The sequence below is a fragment of the Lytechinus variegatus genome, chromosome 2 (assembly GCF_018143015.1).
Source record: "Lytechinus variegatus isolate NC3 chromosome 2, Lvar_3.0, whole genome shotgun sequence".
NCBI lineage: Eukaryota > Metazoa > Echinodermata > Echinoidea > Temnopleuroida > Toxopneustidae > Lytechinus > Lytechinus variegatus.
Window position 1 is genome coordinate 58,149,318 of NC_054741.1, and position 15,259 is coordinate 58,164,576.

A 15,259-nucleotide genomic window follows, 5' to 3' on the forward strand; every position below is an offset into this window, starting at 1 on the left:
AGTTGTGGTTTAAGTATGGATAGCCAATTGTTGCATAAATCACTAACAGTAGGGATATCATACTTCAGCTCATTTGGCTCTCAAATCATTCATAATTGTGTAGGAAGTATAAATATATGATTGTATTCACCATTGATGAATCAAGAAAGAGCACAGTAAACACAAGAAACATACAACTTCATAAAAATGTTGATACGTATGGCTTCCCATACTTAACCACAACTTTAAACCTGAGTTTAAGTTAAACCCGACTTCAGAATACGGGACTCAGTGATCATTATTTTAAATCATGTATCATGTGTATTTGTCGTCATCCCAGTGGAAGACAATTTATTACCTTAATAACATTTTCACAAAAAATTGCTTTATTCTGACGGTAGTTTTATTCAGTTTGTTTCGTCTTTCTCATTTCCAATAAAATGATGCCAAGGTCCCCCAAAACAATTAAAAAAATATATATATATATATAGATTGAATACCATTAGTATACAAGCAATATAAGTACGAAACAGGTCTGCCATACATAATGTAAATAAAGAAGAATTGTACAATTCAAACTCAGAATGATCAAAACATATTATAGTTTAACATGATACATCGATGTTGGACATCTGTATAGGTCCATGCACTGCCGTCACTATCAATCATCAAATATGAATTATCTAAACCCCGTGCACAATAAAGTGAATGTAACAATGCAATGATTGCTCAATTACTGAAGTATAGTGTATGAACTTTTTTTTTATTTTGTAACACACTTATTTCAATACAGATTTTTTTGTTATACACGAATCAAATTACTTATAGACATTTAGGGAGAAAAAAAACAACGTTCATTTTCGAAATGAAAGTAATAGTAAGCATGGTAAGAGAATTATTTCTCTAAACATTCCAATTCCACCCAACAAATCCACAGATCATTGCTCCACCCTCTGTCTTTTTGCGCACGGTCCATGACTTTGCACACGATTCACGACTTTGCACACCGGCGGTCTGCTAGGCAACCACTCCTCGTCACATCCATCACTTTGATCTGATAATGTCATAAACATCCTTTGTTTCCCATCATCTTGTTGGCATTTTAGTTATTTTTCAGCGACGTTATCTTTTTCTTCAAAACCATTTCACCTCGAAAGTTGAACTTTCATAATCAATTAGCCGTAGAGGTAGAAGCCTATTGGTATATATTTATGAATGGAAAAGATGCCAAGGTCCAGGGTTCAATTCCCTATACATAATGATACTTTTACACATTTCCCGGGATATAATTAATTTAAAGTAGATAGTCGACGTTGTTATTTTGTATGCTTGTATTTCGACGGCGGCTATCTATTTTCTAGTGATCATAAAAGTGATTGCATGTCGATCAAAGATACTCAAATAAGAAAGCTTGACGATCTGATTTTTTTGCACTAACCTGTCGTGCATAATACCAGCGAAACTGATATCAAAGCCCCATCTTACAAAAGAGTCGTGTTTGATCCGACCAAACTCAACTATATGGAAATCCGCCAGTGTCATACGACCGGAAATTTGCACAGTGTTATTTGAAAACAAGGAGGAGCATATCGAATCGTCAAGACAACAATGAATGTATGAATATGCATCTGACCTAGAAAACAGTTTGAACAAACATGCATTTTAAATGTTGGCGTTGTTGGCTTTCCATATATCGGTTGGATCCATCGCAACTCTTTGTAAGAGGGGCCAGACCGACAAAAGCTATCACGTTATTAACCATCTTTTATATCGGTTTAAAGTTTTTTTTTGATGGAGGGACTGTAGCCCAGAGCTGTGCATACAGCATAACGTAGGTATATACCAAAACCGCAGATATTAGTTTTATCATTCCACATAACAGCTGCATAAATTCCCATAGCTCTCTGTTATCATTTGTTTGATTATGATGTTTAAGTTAGTATAAAAAATACGATATGATTGTTTTAATATTACATCATTTCATAAGTCATCATCAGGTTATAGGGTCGAGAATCTTTATTCTTAGTTGATCGTGAAAAATACGTGTATCCTTACATGAGTGATTTTATTCAAATTATTCAACTTCTTTTATGTATATTTGATCATGGGTGCATCCTCCATTTCAAAGAAATCAAATAGATCAAAGGCTTAACAGAATGCTGCAATTAATTAACCATTGATTATTTAAAAATTATTGCCTTGTTTTACTTATGTAAATTACATCAAAATGAAATTTAAATACATATTGATATACTACACTGTTAGAACATTTATCCTTAAACATGTTAAAATAAAAGAAGTTCCTGTCGCAGACTCTGGAGAACACCTGTAATCTTACCAGATTGCGTAATCTTACATTATGTCATAGGATTACAGGAAATTGGCATTTGGTGTATGGAATTTTCACATCTCCTTTAATAAAACACCCTTTTCCCCTTTGTAATCAGACCTGTTCTATTAAATTGCAGAAAAATTCCTGTCTTATGAATTTACAGAATGATTCTGTTATTGCTTTTTTGCAAAATCTTCTTTTTTTTCTGTAAAATCAGGGTTTTTTTTAACAGTGTAGCCATGATGCAAATATCTTCGGATCAAAATTCTACATAACAATAGCAGGATGTATGAGGAAGATGATGGAGAGAAAAAATATATATATTAACAGAAATAAGAAGTATTACAAGTAAGAAGTAGGAAGAGAAGAAGAAGAAGAAGTAGAAGAAGAAAAGAAGAAATAGATGATGATGAGGCCTTCATCAATTTCAAGCTCTAAGCTTAAGATGAAGGTCTTCCATATTTCAAAATGTACTATGTTGATATATGTATATATATATATATATATATATATATATGATTTTTTCTGCCATTTTTTGTAACAATTAAATAAAAATGTCAGGTATAAATATATTTTAATTAGATTATTAGATTGTATATATGTATATGTTATTAATGTATATGTTATTAGTTATATCATTTACTTATGTTATGCTAAGAAAAAAACATTATTTCACTTGTATATGATATTATTGGAATGTGGAAATAAATAAATCAAATCAAGATGAAGAAGACGAAGAAGAAGAAGAAAAAAGAAGATGATGATGATGATGATGAAAATTTGTACAGATTGAATTACCTATTTTGTAAATATCTCTAGCAATATCTTATTGATGAATCAGTAGCATATATGCCCAATCGTGACAAGCCCCTCTGTTAACACAATGGTCTGACTCACTGCAAGTCGCCGAACTTTTAGCACGAGGTTTTAGATTGATTGATTGATTGATTAATAACGAATTCATTTCGTTCCAAAATTTCAACAAGGTTACAAAATAAAGCAAAATATAATATTACATTATGAAATGAAATAGAAACCTTCTGAAAAGCAAAGCTTGCTATTGAAGGTTTCCTTCAATAAATAAGACATATTAATGCAGAATACAAAGTTCAATACATATATACAAATCATATCTTTCTTGTAGAAGTTTAAAATATATATAATACACTTGTAAGTCATCATATCTTTCTTGTAGAAATTAAATGTAAATCCTTGTTAAATATATTTTTTAACATATTCTCCCAAGTAAATGATGAACAAGCTAGGCTTGATTATATTACAAGATATGAAGAAAAAGTGAAAAGGACTCACAAAACAAAACGTTACAAAAACAGGACGTGACAGAACGGTACAAGAACAAGGCATGACAAAAATTTATACAAAAACAAGACATACGAAATAGTATAAGAACAGACAAATTGAAATAAAAAACAACAACAATAAAACAAAGGACAAAAATCGAGTAAAAGAAAGCAAACAAAAGAAAAAAAGGGTTCATGTTTCATATCCCATCGCAGCAGCTGCACTCGCGTCCTTTTGCACGGCGTTTATCTACATTTTACACTCTCCATCCAGGGTCCGGTAACACATAACACAAAGTTTAACAATAATTGTACGCTTGATTTCTTACGATGGATTGTACATTGTAGTCAATGAAATCAATCGTAGAAAAATGTTCGACGATCAATGTCACGCTTTGTGTTACGGGCCTCAGGTGTAGTTGATGGGTACCCTATAGTAAGGGAAAATGCTCGAGCGCTTGAAGAGGGTAGCCGTGCATGCTAAGGCCTGGACAATATGCAGTGCTTAGAAATAGTGTAAGAATTACTCTATTAATGTTGCATAATATTCTTTAATCTATTATACTATAATGTTCATCTTATATGTTATGACATTTTATGGGGACATTGTGAAAAAATATTTTCTAATGTATCCATATTCTTGAATAAAACACCCCGTGGAATACTATGATTAGTTGTCGTCTAAGAATTGCCGCTCTTTTATCGATTTCTTAAAGGTCGACTTCTGGAGAGAGGCGACACCGTCGTCGCTTCACCGTCCGGTCGACATCATGGTTCCACCGAGCCTACGTAATAACCTCCGTGACATCCTGACGTCCCTTTCTCTCGACATCGAAATCAACATCCCTGACGTTGGAGCTCTAGTGACTGGCCAGATGTCAGAGATTCAAACGAGACGCGCGAACGAGCCAGTCGGTACAGCAGCCCTGTCAGATTTCGACTACACACGGTACCACACTTACGATGAGGTAAGGGATTCATCAAAGGAATTTCTTTAAGTAAAGGTATTGTGGCTCAGTACTTCGAACCACAATGCCCGGGTTTCAAATCTCAGTGCAACCACCCTCGAAATATTTGGCAAGGTACTTCCCTGGACCATCCTTGCAAAATCCATTTTTACTTTTGAAGGCCCAAGACTCTGGGGAACTATTAATAATAACATCAAAGAATCACCAAGCCTAAATTCTTTCAAATATAAGTTCAAAAAATTTCTCCAAGATAACCATTGAATTAACTCTTCATTACTCAAACTCTCATTTTTTTAATCAAACATGATTATTATGTGACGTACATTTTTCCATCTCTTTCGTTTTCCTGTTGATCAAGGAGGTCCGTTTGTGAGTGCTGGGGCTGGATTGTGGAGACCTTTAATCTCCCTTTTTCTTATTTCCTTTTCTATTTTGATTTCGTCTATTTCTTTTTAATTTAGCTGGTTTATGCTCAAGTTGTTATTTTGATTTTTATGTGCTATGTAACTGCAATAATATTTATTAGGAGGTTGCATCTACAAGCTCCGCTTTTTAGCAGCCTCCTCCATTTCCAACCTGATCTTGAATATAATTTTTGTACAGGATACTTGAAATACGTTTTGTTATATTTATATGTCAAAATGTACAAAACAAACTGTAATTGTTGAAAATGGAAATAAATGAAATGAAATTTATGTGCATTTGCCAATCTCCAATATGTAGTAAATGTGTATCCGAAAGGAAAGAATCATTAAATGCTCGAGCACAAGTGGTTGCCATCAACCGCGTAGCCAGGATTTCATTTTGGAGGGGGCGGTAAATGCACGCGAAGCGTGCCAACACTTACAGAGCGCGCGAAGCGCGCTCCCTAGGGGGTGGGTGCAGGGACGCGCGAAGCGCGAAGCTTTTAGTGTTTCATAAATTAAAATGAAAAGGAGCCGTTTCTCTTGTCTATAGTACCTCCAATTCGGTTGACTATATTGCGATTTTGAACCTTGTTTTCAAAAGTGATTGTGAACGCACAAAAGAGGTATACAATGGAGGAAATTAAAATGATAATAACTCCGCGCGAAGCGCGGAAGCTAAAGTGTTTTATCAATTTTCTTGCCATAAAAAGGGTCCCGAGAAAAGGGTATTCTCAAAGATATATTGAAACTTTCTTTGGAAAGATCAGATTTGATTACAAACAATTTAGCATCAGTGCATATTTTTAACTCGCAAAACAGAGGAGAAGATTGGTAGAGGAAGATATTCCTCCCCGCGCAGAGCAATGAAACTCTGAAATTTCAAAGGGCGGACGTTTCATCAAATGTAGATATCTCTAATACCCAATCGGCTCTAATTCAATTGATTTTCTAAGATTATTGAACTTCATTATAAGGAAAACAGTGCGCAAAAAGTTGAAACTTCTGTGATTTATTGAATTCATCTATCTATATAAAAAAGGATGCATAATTTTTTTTATTTATCCTGAAGCGCTTCATTTTGAATATAAAGAAACTTAAGTGTCATTCAAAATTTCAAACTGAGGGCGCAAAACAGGACACGAGATGAATGTATACAGGGAAATGACATGAAGTTTAATACAATTTGATAAAAAAATATTGTACTTTTTTTTATTTAATACGACACGAATTCCATACCTTCCTCTTTTTAGATTAGGAACCTGTTTGCCCCCAAATTATGGTTGTTTAGTAATGAGCTGAAAAGCGGGAGAAGTTGACTTTATGGAGGTGACGGCAGAAACTGATATAAAGATTTTACCCGCTCGGAGCCGACCAGACCAGAAGTTGCGCGATCAATTGAAAAAAAGATAACTTCATATATTTACTTCGGCCTAACCTTACTCAAATTCATGCCCTAATGTATACAATTTTAACTTTAACTGGCAAGAAGCACATAGCTGAGGTGGAAAAACAGGGTTAGAGCTAAAGGTGGGGGAACAATGGAGAACTTCAATATTGTCATTTAACCGCGCGCAGCGCGGAAGCAAAATTCATATATGAATTTAGAGCAAGAAGAGTGAAGGAGTTTCTCTTTTGAGAAAAAGTAAAGACTAAAAAGAAAAAAAATCACAAAGCTACCTTTCTTCCCTTTCCTCCCTTCCCTTTTCCTTTTCTCCTCTCTTTTTTCCCTTCTTTTTTCTTTTTGGGGACGTTTGGGGGGGGGGCGACCGCCCCCACCGCCCCCCCTGGCTACGCGCCTGGTTGCCATGCTAAAGCCAGGGTACAGAAATATTGTAATTATGGCAAATGCAATATAAATGTTTCATATCATGGGTAAAGCTAATAACTTTCTTTGATTTAACACAGCAAAAATTGTGGTGTTAACCGGTATACATAGAGGACCACACCAGTTATTTTACACCGGTGTTAAATTGGTGGTGTTAGTTTTACACCTGTAGGTGTTATTGCAACACCGTTTGTTGTTACATTTACACACTTTGGTGTTATGTTTAATCTCTAGTGTGTAATTTTAACACCTCAGTGTGTGGTCCTCTATTAACACCAATTGGTGTCAGTTTTAACACCGCAGTTTTTATCTTATTTTCTTTTCAGATCCAGCAGTGGGTATCAGATATTGTGACAGAGTACAGTGACATCACATCTCACTTTTTGCTTACAACGTCATATGAAGGAAGGCCAATCAATGGATTCCGAGTAATCAATTCGACACTTTCATGACAATCAGTTTAGAACTTTATGATTATAAAATGGGAGTATAGGGGGTAAGAGAGACCAAGGGACTCGGAAACAGGCAGGCAGCGGCATAAAGGAATTAAGAGGGGGGGGGAGGGGTGGGGGATGAAAGGGAGACAAATGAGGAAGAAGGGCAGAGAGACAGAACGAGAAAAAAATAGAGATAGGGGACCCCTTAAATGGAAGCGAAATATTACAGTTAATTGGAAAGAAAAAAAAGAAAGAAAGAGAGAGAGAAAGAAAGAAAGAAAGAAAGAGAGAGGGAGGGGGAGAGAGGGAGAGAAAGAGAGAAAGAAATAAATAAAGAAAGAAAGGTAACATAAATCTAAGTATAGAAGCAGACTGAGAGACAGACAACATATAAAATGCCATAAAGCGAGGGCAAATAGAGAGAGAGATAGAAGATGACGAGAGAGAGAGAAAGAAAAGAGACAGAAAAGAAGAAAAAATAAACGTTATAAACACTGTAATTAAATTTCAAGGTGGAATTTTAAAAAAAGGAAAACAAGACACAAAATTAATTGACTAGGGGTATACACCCCCCCCCCCATTTTCTCATCTGTATAGATCAGAGGAAGAAACAGTGTTGCCAGTGATCCTCCTCCCCCAGCGGTGTGGTTTGAGGGCGGTATACACGCCAGAGAGTGGATCAGCCCAGCCACCGTTATGTGGTTTACAGCACAGGTAAATAGGCCTATACAGATGTTTGTTTGTGGATTAAATTCAATTTTCTATATGTACATTCTATTTTTTTAAATATGTCACCCTAAATTATATAATTCTTGCTGTTTGAATATCTCATTGTACCTTTAACATCATAGCATTTATGTGACCTCATTTTTTATTTCCCGTTCTGTATTTTGGGAGCAAAATAATCACGCTTGTTTAATGAAAAGAGATATGCATTAGCCTTAATAGCGCCACCTCATGCCCTCAACTACTTGCACGGGGCCAGCATAATGCAACATTCTTTTCTTTGTAGTTTTGTAATATAGAACCGCTTGAATGGTAAAAATAGTTCTTTCTTAATAAACTAAATATTGAATCACCCCGTTTAAACAAATTGCATATCATTTCTATTTGCTCATTTAGAGATAAATGAATCAAAATATACCAATATATTTGTAAAAACTCGAAAATGAAAAGCCATTGTAAAGATGGGTTACGCTCCACAGAATAGGAGCACGTATTAACATTTTTTTTACGTCTTTATTTTCCACGAAGCTTCTACAAGATTATGAAGACGGTGATGAATTGGCTATGAGTATGTTTGATAACATGGACTGGTACATCGTCCCATCTCTTAATCCAGATGGCTACACCTACACTTGGACTAACGTAAGGAAGACGGGATTTGTTACCACTTCAAAAATGGACGTTACATTGACGAAATCCCTCATTGTTACATGATGAGATTTTATTCTAATTCCCCTGACAGCACTGTTTAATGGAAAATAACTATGATGTTGGAAATATACTTTTATTCGCCTTATTCAATACAAACAAATCACCGAATTCTGTGTAGGGTTTGTAATAGATTGGGAATATGCATGTTAGCTTTGACTTGGGGGGGGGGGGCTTGTCAAAAATAAAAGAAAGTGTGCCCCATGTGGCCTGTTGGTAAATGCTGGATTCATAAGTGGTACCCACACACTAAGAATTTGGGGTGCAAAAACTTTGCGGAGCAAGCTTTGGGGTGCATGAAATGCACTTATGGTGATAATTTGTTTCTTTTAGAGAGGTGCAAAGATGCATATTTTCCTGTTTTCCCCAGTGTAACATTCGGTGTGCACCTTTGAAATCACAAAGTTGAACCTATTTTTCTTACTGTGCAGGAAAAAATAGTGTCCCTGAAGTTAAAAGTTGTTAAAAAAAATCTCGGATGGAAAGGGGGGGGATAAACTGCTGGTAAAATTTTGAACGACAAGGCTAGGGAAACCCCCAAATGAGTTCATTAATCAATTTAGCCACATGAGCTGATGTTGAAATATGGAAATGTTTATTCGTATCCCTACTGCAAACAGAGCGTGCCTGTATATTTTGCGAAGTACATGAACTATGTTATTTACCACGATCAAATTGAAATTACACAAATACAATCTATCAATTGAACAAGAATTGATCTCTCTGAATATGTTAATACGCCGAAATTGTAGGAAACAGTAGACTCTGAGACAATCAAGTCAAATTCAAAGAAATATGGCAGCGCATTATGTGCATGACTTTGTTAAAATTAATAGAATCATAGTTCCGAGAATTCTTGTCGTTTTTAATGAAATCAAGTTGATTTAATAGCAACCTATTAGTTTATATAGATATCTATACAAATTGAGTAGTGAAAAGTTAGTTTAAAAATGGACTACAAACCTGCAACATATTAAGAAATAAATTTTATTTTGAGTCTCCAAATGCAAAAAGTAAATATGTTTTCAATTGATCAAAGAAAATTTACATGCTGCTGAAAAAACTCCCTTAAAACAGATGAGACTGGTTAAATATTTGACATTCTATTTCTATTCACCATTGCAATTTCATTAATCGACTTTGATTAGTCTTCGCCTTTCATCATTTTCAGGACCGACTTTGGCGAAAGACCAGATCGGATAATCTAGACAGCACAGGTAGTGGTTGCAGGGGAGCCGATCCGAACCGCAACTTCCCTTTCGGATGGGCCGGTAAGTTAATTAAATCCGGGGGTCGAAACAATAGAGAGATTTCGATTGTCTGCGACTGCAACGTATTCCTAGTTCACCGGAAGTGGTGACACCGCTCGTTCAGTATCACGTTCGTACATTGATGAAAACAGTTTCGATTTAAGTCGACGTACCCGTACCACGCCACAGCATATACCAGCGTGATAGTGAGCGGGCCGTGGGCCGATGCTTGGCCGGAGAATCAGGCGTAGCATCACGCTACGAACCAGTTGGGCGACTGTGTGGGTGCAACATTTGCACTTTTGCGCAAAAAGCCGAAAAACACGGTTCTTTGGAAATAAAACATAAATTACCTATCGGATATGTAGTGTCTGAAAACAGGACATACTAAATGTAATGGAAAAGCTGGTAACAAGCAGTAATTTGCAGTTTACCAGCCCTGCTGAATCAACGAAACTCGAGTGTTGATGCGGCTTCATTCATTTTTGCCAAGCTGGGATGACGTCATCATGTACGAACTAGCGCTCGTTCGAGCACTATGACACCGAACGTCAAAACCCTCAAATACGAGTCACAGATTTGGTCAGTGGACGAGAAGGCTCGTCACAGATTACTTCGCGCATGCGCAGTGCTCCCAAAATTCCTTAATCTCGTACGTCCACATGGCACGTCACAGAAAACGAAAGGTCTCAAATACCTCCAACCTCGCCCCACTCAATGTCACATGGTTCAAATGGTAGAAGATACTTTAGAGAATTATATTGACAATGTCAACTTCCCAGTAGTCTGCACCTCCACCCATTTTAAGGAGTGGCGTCTAGTCAAATAAATTATATATAAATGTATATAAAAAGAAATCGTGACTAAAAAGACATACTGATATACCTGTTAAGAATGCCAACATAACAGAGAACAGGAAACGTTTCTTAAAAGTCGATATCACTAGCAAAGCATATTTTATGACAGGTACAGAGAACTCATAGGCTTTGATTGTTCGAGAAGCCAAATTGCGGTGCCGGGGGGGGGGGGGGGCAGCCAGGGGTTACTTCCCTCTTGTAATTTTTAGTAAAATAGAAAGAGAAAAGGGAGGGGAAATGAAAGGAAGCAAAGAGGAATAAAAAGAAAATATTTTCAAGTATACAAGAGATATTTGGTCGTTTAATTCTATCACATCCTTATTTTTCAGAAGAAAACAAAATACGTCGCGTTTGGATCATCTTACCCGGCCCTTCCACCCACTCCCTCATCAAAATAAAGAAAGGTGTGACCTCTAATGGTCATCTAGTGAAATGGTATCCTTGTTTATATTAATTATATCTACCTTAATATGATCACTATCCTAGGAAACGGCACCAGTCCATTCCCGTGTTCAAACATCTATCACGGCAAATCGGCTCTCTCTGAACCCGAAGTCGATGGCGTTGTTGAATATCTTCGCAACCTGAAGGCTAATAACCAGAACTTCCTCATCTTCCTCGATTGGCACAGCTACGGACAATACTTCCTCTCTCCGTGGTCCTACTCGGCCTACGCCCCAAACCCTCCCGACTATGACGCAATGGTGAGGACATTTTTTAGTGGCCCCTTTCATGAATTCTGGATCATTTCCTTGATGTCCTATTACACACTTAAATTAATTTATTGGATAATTACATTTGATTAATTTAAGAATAATTATGATATTGGCGATCGCTAAAATAATCTTGATATCAAGAATGTTGAAATGAAAATTTCTGATGATCAAAGTGTCCTTTTTCATTGAACAAAAAATCATGACAGGAATAACAGCCCTTATCACACAACTCGATGGAAAATTATACCATCCACTAACATGTAACTTTTAACTTAAGAAATACACAATGGAAAATATCAAATAGAAAACTACTACCGTATATATAAAACTGCCAAAATCAGCTTCAAATTCCGAAGGCAGATTCGACAATGTAGCTGAATTCGATGGAATTTATTCCGATTCGATTCTTCGGATATTCCTTCAACTTTTCGTCAGTTCGTATGATGTTTACTTTTGGCAAATTCCCCTTTAAATTTTCACCAATTTTATACTTTCTAATCCTTTACTGGTTCCTTTCTATAGATGGCAATGGGTAAGGCTGCGAGTGATGCCATAGCAGCCGTCCACGGTACAGTCTTTCAGAGCGGCTCATCCATTGAACTCTTGAGTAAGTATGATGGAATTTTTAATTCATAAGATCGATGTTTCTTTTGTTGTTGCATGATTATTAGGGTCATTTAATTGTTGGAAATATTGGCAGAACATGCTAGGTGTGAGAAGTTCTTTGATGAACGGTGATATATGTCAAGTTCAAATACAACGACTGGAGCCAAGCAAGGTCTCAGCTGCACAGCTGTCGATATCACAGGCTGGTGGTACTGGCGTATACGTACGCTTGGGGGCACTGACGTCCAAACATTTCAACGACAGTCTCCCCCCCCAAAAAAAAAAAAAGAAGGGGAAGGAAAAAAGTGTGAAAATCGATGTTATATCCTTAGTATTTCCAAAGAACGGCACAATATAAACTTATAGCCAAAAATAAGGAAAAGAACGTAACATTTTAACAAACGGAACATGTTTCGACGAAGTTCAATCCTCGAAAGGTTTTTTAGGCTGATGATGAGGTGTGAACTTCGAAAGATGTTCCGTTTATTAAAATTCTATGTTCTTTTCACTATTTTAATGTGCTGATACATTTCTTGCTGAAGGAATGCATGCCATGGCTGGGAATCGAACCATTGAGATTTAACTTGCATTTTCAATGCATTTGCTGTGTTCTGGGATTCGTTCTGCGTAACGTTGTAAAAAAAACTTCCTATCATCAAGACAGTATTGATGTTATCTTCAAGAGGGTAATGATGTTAACATCTCGACAGTATTGATGTTACCACCAAGACAGTAATAATGTTATCATCAAGACAGTAATGATGTTATAATCAAGACAGTAATAATGTTAACATCTCGACAGTATTGATGTTATCCTCAAGACAGTAATGATGTTATCATCAAGACAGTAATGATGTTATCATCAAGACAGTAATGATGTTATCATCAAGACAGTAATGATGTTATCATCAAGACTGTAATGATGTTATCATCAAGACAGTATTGATGTTATCATCAAGAGGTTAATGAAATGTATCATTTTCACCTCTTTCAGACGAGGCCGCAGGATCCAGCAAAGATTGGGGATACGTCCCTTACGATGAGACCAGCAAGTTTAGGGGTGGTCTTGGTGCCAAGTACTCTTATACTGTGGAACTTCGTGACAAGGGAACCTATGGTTTCCTGCTGCCCGAGGACCAGATTCAACCCGTAGGGGAAGAGATGTACGCTGGGGTCCGGGCCATCGGGGATTACATTCTTAGAGAACTTGGCTTTATTCCGTAGCTTCCAGGTCTTCGTTACACAAAGTTTGGCCATCAATGGCGAAACATATCATAACTGCCTCCGTTATAATTCCCATCTAAACATTCTTCTACAAACCATAAAAAATATATGTCTTACCAGCAACACTAGCCAACGTTTTAAGAGGACAACTTGTATCAGCCCTTGTTGAAAATACATCAGGGAGTTAGGACATAACATTAAATGTGACTAGTCACCCTCCTCCAAAAAAAAAACAGTCGTCAGGGAAGGTTCTCTGTAAATAACCATAATGTCAACTTGGTCTTTAAAAATGAAAACAGTTGTTAAACTATCTTATCTGAAAGAATGATTATTCTTCACACTGTATACATTTTGCGTTGTAAAGTTACGTTTAAGAACATAATTATATAAGAGTTTCGTTGACAATCATTTTTTCGGACCTCCTCTAAGTTTCACTGTAAATGTAAGATCAGAGAGGACATTTTATGCTTTTGTGAACCCCAAACTTCGAACCTTGTTTTCTCTAGCTTTGAAGCTCTCATTGAATCTTGTTTAAACATTTATTAAAATACTTTTGCGAGTTATATTTGAGCAATTGATTCTGAATAACGTATGTTAATTAGAAAAAAAACTTATTACCTTTACAATTATTTATCGTGTACAAAATTGTATTGAACGGTACGTTGTTGATAAAAGAAACATTTTAACCTATTTACCCGACATACCCGTATACTAATATTCACAATGTACTGGTTGTTTATTTTGGAAATGATTAATCTATACGTATACACTTACTATACAACCTATATGGATTTATTCGTAATAAACCTGGATTGAACTTGGATGTCAACAATGGATATATTTATACCATATTTCCCGTCAACTCTGTCCAAACAGATAATCTTGAAATTAGAAATTTAGATAACTTTTTGTTGAATGTAAAATATTGATCCCAAATCACTATAAAATCCACGTTCGGATTTCTGTTTACTTTCAAAATGGGATCAGTCTAAATTTCATTAAAAAGCCAGTTTCCTTTGCGTGACAATGGCGAGTTCTTGCACTACAACTCAGGACGAATGCTAGAGCACAGTAAATGTATTGAAATTGCACGTCAAATGACAATAAACAGCTGACATGTCTTTGTGAAATATTGGTGACAAAAAAATGTAATATAATTTGTCCATAGTCTAGGACGAAGCTCTGTTATGATTCACCAATTTTCGACAAAGACTTTCTTGGATGCTCATTGTCATGAAGGGCATTTGACAATACATTTTCTATGTTCTTAAAAGCGTTCTGCCTCGTGGTGCAAACATCCATTTGGCATTGCGACGTATTTAAAGGTAGGCATATCTCACTATTAAAGTCGACTGTCAAACATTCCCTGTTATCGCGAAATGTTTTATTCTTTAGTCGACTTGGCAAGATTATGAAGTTTAAAACTGTCTGGGAACTGACTTATTTCCAAAGCTAAGCCCGGAGAAAATATCATGAGCATTTTAAATACTTATTCTGAATTTAAAAAATGAAATAGATCATTGGCTGTCTTAAACAGCTTTGGTGTGGTCAACAACAACGATTGCGGAAGAAAGAAATGTGAATTATAAATGGGATCGCCCTACTTCTGTCAATAATTTCGTTCTCTTGATTGTTGATTCTTGATCGAAGTTATATAAGAGAACTTAGGCAGAAGCGTTCCAGTTGTGCCTTTTCTGGATGACTTCAGTAAGTTCAGTAAGGTCAACATTTCAATAAAGGGATCGAGACAGACAGACAGACAGGGTCGGGTCACATGGGTAATAGGGTTTATTTTGGAGAATCATTCGAACATATCGGGACACATTACTAATTACAGTGGCAATCTTACGCAAAATAGTTTTGGAAACCTACAAATGATTCGCACAGTGTCAGTCAAATATTTTATGGGCCAATCTCGGTAAA

The 15,259-nt window shown here is 36.2% G+C and overlaps 1 protein-coding gene across 1 annotated transcript in view; it reads left to right on the forward strand.

Moving 5' to 3' along the window:
* Positions 1 to 13,590, forward strand: part of LOC121408467 (carboxypeptidase B-like) — a 32,100-nt gene extending 18,510 nt beyond the window's left edge. Inside the window, exons 3-10 of the mRNA XM_041599946.1 lie at positions 4,329 to 4,580; positions 7,139 to 7,240; positions 7,847 to 7,963; positions 8,504 to 8,617; positions 9,855 to 9,954; positions 11,277 to 11,494; positions 12,029 to 12,113; positions 13,107 to 13,590. Of these exons, the coding sequence (XP_041455880.1) occupies positions 4,329 to 4,580; positions 7,139 to 7,240; positions 7,847 to 7,963; positions 8,504 to 8,617; positions 9,855 to 9,954; positions 11,277 to 11,494; positions 12,029 to 12,113; positions 13,107 to 13,336 (1,218 nt within the window). The 3' untranslated portion in view covers positions 13,337 to 13,590. The remainder of the gene's footprint in view (positions 1 to 4,328; positions 4,581 to 7,138; positions 7,241 to 7,846; positions 7,964 to 8,503; positions 8,618 to 9,854; positions 9,955 to 11,276; positions 11,495 to 12,028; positions 12,114 to 13,106) is intronic.
* The last annotated feature ends 1,669 nt before the right edge of the window (positions 13,591 to 15,259 follow it).